This window comes from Lygodium microphyllum, chromosome 30, assembly GCF_053477565.2.
Source record: "Lygodium microphyllum isolate KBCC chromosome 30, Lygodium_microphyllum_v1.1.10, whole genome shotgun sequence".
NCBI classification, from domain to species: domain Eukaryota; kingdom Viridiplantae; phylum Streptophyta; class Polypodiopsida; order Schizaeales; family Lygodiaceae; genus Lygodium; species Lygodium microphyllum.
Genome location: NC_141164.1, coordinates 21,048,516 through 21,056,664, shown reverse-complemented (window position 1 = coordinate 21,056,664; position 8,149 = coordinate 21,048,516). Strand labels below are relative to the sequence as shown.

The following is an 8,149-nucleotide window of genomic DNA, read 5'->3' as shown; positions in this document are numbered from 1 at the left end:
ACCACTTATTGTTTCAAGCGTTCCAAGTCGAGCACTAATGGCTACCTCTCACATAGCCGACACACCATCCATATCTTTGGGTTCAATGAGCTTACCTCCATGCCGATCGAGTTCCCTCCTCTCCTGCGCACTCCGGTAGCTCCACGATCCAAGTGCAAGCTTCAAGCAAGCTCCATCCTCAAGCTTCATTTCCGCGAGCAAGACAAGAGAAGAGAAGGGAAGAGAAGAAGAGAGGAGAAGATGGAGAGCTTCTCCTCCTCGGTCCCTCACCCTCACACACTCACTCCCTCACACTCTCACACTCCCTCTCTCAAGCACAAGCTCAAGCAAGTAAGAAGAAGAAGCAGAAGAAGAAGAGGAGAGCCACTTTTGGCCACACACAAGAATGAGCTTCTCATTCACTTTTCAACTTTATATACAAAACCCTAAATCCCTCTTGGGCGGTCATCCCCTTGTCCCCTTTTTTACATGGCCCCGGCCCCGGCCGTGGCCTAGGCCCTTTTTCCCATTGTTCTTCTATCTTCCTAGCTTCCTTTCCACAGCCCGTCTACATTTACAAATTGCACGGGTGAGAGCCCGGCACTCCTTGAATTAGACCATGATGCGCTTGCGCTCTTTTACTAAAGTATTGACTTTTGCTTTTCCTTGCGCGCCTTTCTCCCTTATTTATGACTTTTCTCCTTGTGCATCTTTGTCTTCCGTTTCTCTTTGCCTTGGCCTTTGTCTTTGTCTTCTGCTTTAGCTTTTCCGAATTTTCCACCTTCGTTCGTTTGAGGGTTAACAACAAAGATGGTGGGTCTTTGGTTGTTTTCCCACATGAATCCAAAGTAAGCTCCTATGTCAACTAGACCATGAAAGCCTATCAAACTAGTCCACTCCTTTTCCTATCTAGAGATTACTTGCCCTCTTCCCTTGAATCTATCATCCAATGAATCAACCATGTTGAAATCTCCTATCCAAAGATTACCCACCCTCTTCCCTCAAATCTATCATCCAACAACTCGACCATGTTGAAATCTGTTGTCCACCCTCTTCCCTTGAATCTATCATCCAACTACTTTACCATGTTGAAATCTCCTATTAATATAAGGGGGCATTGTTAGGCTTTCAATGAATTCCACAAGTCATGCGTAGCTAAGGCAGATCCCTGGCGTAAATGGAGGTGATTGCAATTTTCTATTCACCCTTGATCACAGATATCACCCATTTATGGTCACTATCCCTTACAATCTCCATAATTTTCCCCTTAGGCCTATTGTGCACTCCTAAGGTTGTGCCTCCACTTACCTGCTCATGGTTGGTAGAGTGCCAAGAATAGTCCTTAGAGATTTTCCATGAGGTTTCTGTCTAAAAAGGCTCCTTGCACCTTGATTTCTTGTAGGCAAGGAAAATCCACAATAACACCTCTTGGCAGAGCCAACAATCATTGATCCTGATGGGAAATGGGTCAATCAACCCCTTCGTCTTGTAGGAGATAATTTTGTAGATTTAGGCATTAGTTCTTGTATTTTTTGTTGGCACTGTCTTTCCTTTTTTGGCCCTTCCCTATCTTTTAGGTCACCTACGTATATGTCAAAAATGTTTAATATAACATATAATGCATGACTAAACTTTGAAAAGCAATCGATATCAGTTGCTATGTAGTATAGCTATCATGTCCTATGCAATAAAAGTAGAGGATGATAATGTTCTCAAGATGTCAAAGCATTAGAGTAATAAACGTGTACAAAAGAAATAGTAGAGTAATTCAATATGATCAAAGAAAATTATATTTTAGTAACCAACATTTCTAACATAATGAGATAGAGATATGCTTAAGTTGTTTATATGCTTGATGTTTGTACAACAAAGTATTCAATGTTTCTAAGCTATGTGTATATTAGAGACAAAGCTAAGACTTCCCTTTTTCACATATAAAATATGGTTCACATAGAAATCTATAATGTACTAAAACATAGCTACTTCCATCACTATCCATTATATTCATATGACAGTTTTATCTTGAATATCCAATCAAGGATGATAATCTATCCTCACACCTCAATGGCAAATTACTAGTGAATAAATATATCAAGAAAAGCATAAAATGAATTAATTGGTGGAAAGAGTAACAATAACCACACGTAGAAAGGCAAAGCTAGCTACAAGTTACTATTTTATTCTGGGCCTAGAAATGCTAATCCCTACATACTTATAAGAGTAGATTACAAGGAAAAGTGTAGAGTAACTATTGCCCACAACACCGGCAATGCTTCACATTGTTTACACAAGTAACTTGAGAAGTTACTCTAAGGGAGTGACCACAATGATCAAGGTTTCAACGAAGAGCCCAAATAATGAGACCTCTCCAAAAAGTAAATAATGATAGCCTAATAATTGGTAATAATAATCACATAAGACACATCTTCTACTATTAGCGAAGTATTCCTACATGAGTTTGAATTGTATATAAATATTTTATTATGCATTATGTAATTTTCGTGCCCCCTTAAGAAGATTGAAGGGTCTCTATATGCACACAATTTCTCAATTTCACTAGCTCTATGTAACTCCCCTATGCATCTACAATGTATAGATGTATCTCCTAAGTATCTACAGCTAACATTAGATTATCTCATGTAATCCTTACTTGGATCTTGGTCGTGGCAATATCTTTGAATTGCACTTGTTGAAATGAATGCAACCCAATAATGATTAATCCTGACGAATATATTTGGTCAAATAGTTAATGTCAAGAAATGAATTCACACAATCATTGCGTGAGGGATCAAAAGAATTGCACATCCACCTAAATCGAGTTTTTAGGATGCTTTAGATTGCTCTACATGTGTGATGATTATACAACTCTGTAAGTAGTCGATGATTATACAACTCTATAAGCTACTTAACTGTGCATGTGTGGCTTGACATTGTGTTTTATAAAATCCTCTTGCAAACCTAGAAAGACAATGCCAAAACGTATACCTTACTTTAAGTTGGCTTCTTAGCGAATTCTTGCCTAAGTATCTCTTGCAAAAATTGATTCCATGTGTCTACGGGACCAGGCATACACCAATGCAAGCAATCCTGAGGTGGAGGTTGGCCATTGGGTCCACGATGGGTGATTTTATGGGGATCGCGATTGCGATAAGGACCAGGGTGGCCATCCGGACGAAGGTCGAAGGCAAGTTTTATGTCCATCAACCGAAGAGGCTTGGATGTGGTGATTGCTGCTTGGTGGAAGGCAACAAGCTGGTGGGCATGCATGAGGTCGGTATAAGGGTTGGGAACAGGATGGGTGGCGGGCTTGGTTTTGCCAGTACAAGAGCCCCCTGCAAGACAATATTGTGAAAGTTGGTACTAAATTAACATGTGTTGAAAGTGGAATATGGAATAGTGGTGGACAGCTAACCTGTGTTCCAAGCGCCACCCTCGTAATGGTCAGGAGAATACGTCCTCAGGATCGTCAAGCCTTTGTAGGCCGCATGAGAGACGATAGCTTTGAGGGCTGTTTGCATGGCCAAGGCGAAGGCATCTGGATTCTTCAAGGGTCGAGGAGGCCCCTTGAGGCGCTTGTCCTTCCACAGCTGGCCACCCACGATCTTTGAGGCACGGATGTATGCGGTGCGCTTGGCCCACCAATGGCCCGAGGAGATAACCAGGGCATCGAGCGTGGGCAGGAAGTGCGTGTAGCTCTGGTCTGCCAGCTCCAGGTTGAGCTTCGTCAGATTCGCTGGCGCGTAATCAAAGGCCTCGTCGGTGGCATTCACTAGCCATCCTGACCAAATCCTCACCACCCTCACTCCATGCCTGCGAAACCACCACCTTTGCATCCTCCTGTTCCCCTTATTGGCTGGCGCCTCCACCTGCAACCAAGCCCTAAGCCCTGGTTGAGAAATGCCTCCATCCCCATTCCTACATGCATGCTATGTGATGTGAGCATTCCACGACCTTGCTATAGTGTTGTTATAATTAGTACAACAGAAATTTATTGTGGAGACTCGTTTTCATCAAAGTACAAGCATTTAAGTCATCCTCCCCCAACAACATACTATACAAAGGAAATATAATCTTACAAAAAAGCACGCACAAGCCATTATTTTATTTTAAAAATGTAGTACTGTAACAATTCTTAATGCCTTAAAAGGGACAACTTTTAAAGCGTTATATTTTAAAAATGTAGTACTGAAACAACTCTTAATGCCTTAAAAGGGACAACTGTTAAAGCGTTATATGCTTCCTCACTACATACCCTAATCTTGAGTTGAAGTTGATATATGTGCAAACATGTTGTCCATTATTGAGCCTTAAATGTAATTGGAGGCATGTAATGAGAAGAAGCCCCATCACACTAGGCACTCCTAAACACCATCCTCTCCTAGTGTTCTTTGGACTCCATAGAGTAGATGGGTTTTACAATTATAGATGGCATACCGAGCTTCCCAAATATTTGCAATGGTTTAAGGTTTTCTATATATCTATTTGTATTAGAATTTTTCTAATTTGTATTTGTATTAGTCTTCAACAAGCAATTACTCACACAAAAAACTTGAATTGTTATATTGTCCTCAGCTCTATGATTAGCACAACACCCTAATCCATCTCATTGCATTGCTCTTGCTAGGTGTAAAGAAGCTCAAGGGTAATCCAAATTTCAAACATTGTCTATCTTAAAATAAAGTCTTAGTCCAATCTATCTATTTAGTCATTGAGAAAGCAAGAAAAAATGGAAAGTTTTGAAGCATTAGCATTATCCTCCCTCCCTCCCTCCCTCTCTCTCTCTCTCTCTCTCTCTCTCGTGTATGGGTAATATTATTAATTACAAAGAATGCGTAAGAGTCACAGGACTATGAAATATCAAAGTGATTGAAGAGATGATATCACAGTAGGGAGTCAAATCCTCTCTCTCTCTCTCTACACACACACACACACACACACACACACACACACACACACACACACACACACACACACACACACACACACACACACACACACACACACACACACACACACACACACACACACACACACACACACACACACACACACACACACACACACACACACACACACACACACACACACACACACACACACACACACACACACACACATGTATGTATGTATGTGCCATGTTCATTGAAACCAATTAATGGAGTTGATGCAAAAAGCTTCAACACAAAGTTTTTGTATAGAATTGTAGTTATAAGGCCCTAAATTTTTGAAATTGGAAAACTCTCTCCCAAAACTTCCTTAGTTTTGCTTCCACCTTTGAAATAGGAAACCTCTTTCCCCCAATTCTTTTTTCATAGAATTGTAGTCATACGACCCTAAATTTTTGAGATCGGAAAACTCTCTCCCTCCAACACTTACCTATTGTTACTCCCACTTTAACAATTTTAAGGGCTAGATTAGATTGTGACTAGGCCAGTACAATGCAGATTTTTTGCATAGATTTGTAGTTTTAAGACCCTGAATTTTTGAAAATTGGAGAACTCTCTCTACCAAGAGTACTTCCCTATTTTTACTCACTTTTTGATTTTATATAGGAGAACTCCCTCCCCCAAACTTCCCTAATTGTACTCTCCTCTTAACAATCTTAAGGGTTGGGTTAGATTGTGACCACCAATACATGTTTGCCACCTTTTTGGTGCTGTCACACATCTAGAAGGACATTCTTGGGTTTAGAGTTCACCTTTGATAAAGGTTCGTATGATTGATGACTCAAACAACCCCAATTGTTAGGGTTGCACAAAAGATGAGCTCACTTCATCCTTGAGTCGGTGTAAATGTAGAAAACATATTTCTCAAGAGATGGAGAAACAAGATTGCCTCTTCAAAAATGCACAAAAAGGTGTTTTCTCAAAAAAGGTTGAGGGAGATAGAATGACCTCTTAAGAAGTGTGTGCACTCATTGGGAACTTATAACTCCTAAACATATTTTTCCATCTTAAAAAATGCACAAAAAAGGTGTTTCTTAACGCAGACTGTTTTCCTAAACATATTTTTCCATCTTCAAAAATGCACAAAAAAGGTGTTTAGCAACGTAGACTGAGAGGAACAGAACAACCTCTTGACAAGTGCATGCACTTGGAACAGCACCAACCCTAGAACACGCGTGGCGTGGGCGGCTGCTTTTTCTTGGTCTCTAAGCCGTGCCGTCGAAGAAAAAGCTCATTTTTTTCCTGATTACGATTCGTTCCCGCACTCCCAAACAGAAAGGGAGCAAAAGGAGATTCAAGCTGGGTGGCATTTTCATGTGTGGGTGGGTGGGCACTATGAGTAGGTTGCAATCAACAATGCAGCACTCGGATCTACACTTGACGTGAGATGCAGCCAGGACACCCACTTACTGCACAGCCAGCTTTCTCGATCCCCGGCAATGTCCAGTGCCGCGCCGGTGCGAGCGGCGCGCAGAGATCTAATCAGTTAGACCTAATCATAGATTCGCTTGAACACTTCAAACCAGAAGAGTCCCCTCTTTTAAGAGGAATTAATCAACCCTCCAATTTGTATCGTGGTCATGTTTCGGGCCTTAATCCATATCTCACCTCAATAACTGGTAAACATGCTATCCAAATTGGATTGAACTTGTCAGCCCAATTGGGCAAGCATGCATTTCGACTTCACCCAAAATCCTGCCTGACAACAAAAGTTCTTGCATGTTGATCTACATAAAGCCCTAACTGACCACAACAATTCTTGCCTGTTGATCTGCATATTAGAATTATCTTAAGCACACAAAAGCATCTTGATCTAGAGCTTTGCATGCGTGCACATAAAAAATCATGAATTAATCTCCCGATTCTCTCAAGCAAACATTCAGCTCCACAAGGCATCTTAACCTACAAATATGTAGCAATTGAGATGGCAGACAAAAATCTTTTTACCTGCCATAGCATGCACATGAGAGACTCCATCTGATTTCTGGCCACAGAGTCACCCACAAAGCCAATGGTCTTGCCTCTCATCATCTCCAGGAATGCTCGTGGGTCGAAGCGGGGCAGCTCGCATCGGTGCGGCTGCCATCTCCATCTCTCGTACCCTCGGTCCGGCCGGCCATTGCCGAGGCAGTCCTGTGACTGCGTGAGGATGGGGCATGTCTCGTTGCTGTACAGAGGCCCTTCTGAATCAGGCACCCATTTCCCCTCAAAAATATTACAGTCAGGGGCTTTAAGAATAGCTAATTGATGATCTGAATTGGCCAGATGAGCTGGTTTTTTCCTCTCTACAGCCAGCTTGTCATGCTTATCAGCTGATATAATAAGAGACGAAGATGATAATGATGATGATGATGATGATAAAGAATTAGGAGGAGGAGGAGAATAGAAGGGACTCTGTTGCTGATTAATTTGATCCAAGGAAGGATTAATTAGACGATGATGCTTATGATTAGTTTGATCCACGGAAGGATGAATGAGAGGATGATCACTAAGCTTCATCAGATTGATCTCACCCCTGACTGATATGGATGACTTGTCAAAACCCCAAGCGCAGAAGATGCCCAAGCCCAGCGCAAGCAAGGCTATGGCACAAAACACAAGGAATAAAATGGAGCATGGACGTCCAGGTTTAATCAGAGAGGGATTGGTGTTAGGAGGACTACTGCTATAAAGCGTCATTCTCTCTTGCCTTCCTTCAAGGCGCTAGGAAATTTGAGCACAAGGACATTTGATGCTTTCTATATGGCAGAAGATGTCGCCACGATCTCTGGAGAGAGAGAGAGAGAGAGAGAGAGAGAGCGAGAGAGAGAGAGAGAGAGAGAGAGAGTGTGTGTGTGTGTGTGTCTTTCCCAAACCTATGGGGTGTGTTTTAAATTATTTGAAAAATATCCCTCTCCTACCCATGTTTAAAACCCTAGCATAAATTCTCTCTCTCTCTCTCTAATGTGTGAAGGCAAAGACATATAGTGATGGTAACAAATGTGGTTGCACATAGTGGGAAAAGGTGGAGGCACACTCGTATTGGTGTCTAAGAATGAATTCTTCTTTTGAGTCATTCACAAAGTCCTTCTCCTCTTCTTTTTCTTCTTTTCTATTAGACTTACACAATTGAACACCCACAAGGGGGTGTGCCTTCCCTCCAAATATTAGCCACGGTCTTTCTAATTTTTCTTACCACAAACCTCCTTTGATTACAATATAGGCATCTCCTATAAAAATAAGGA

The 8,149-nt window shown here is 41.6% G+C and overlaps 1 protein-coding gene across 2 annotated transcripts; it reads right to left on the bottom strand.

Annotated features, from left to right (window-relative positions):
• Positions 1 to 435: 435 nt before the first annotated feature.
• Positions 436 to 7,729, bottom strand: LOC148009613 (protein YLS7-like). Of its 2 annotated transcripts, none has more exons than XM_087672924.1 (3): positions 6,873 to 7,729; positions 3,392 to 3,905; positions 436 to 3,311 (listed from the first exon to the last, which is right to left on the bottom strand). In XM_087672924.1, the coding sequence occupies exons 1-3, from the start codon at positions 7,602 to 7,604 to the stop codon at positions 2,971 to 2,973; spliced, it is 1,587 nt and encodes a 528-aa protein (XP_087529050.1). In that variant the 5' UTR covers positions 7,605 to 7,729; the 3' UTR covers positions 436 to 2,970. The 2 variants fall into 2 exon arrangements, with proteins under 2 accessions (XP_087529050.1, XP_087529051.1); XM_087672925.1 differs by having other exon boundaries at positions 3,392 to 3,845; positions 6,873 to 7,724.
• Between the last annotated feature and the right edge of the window lie 420 nt (positions 7,730 to 8,149).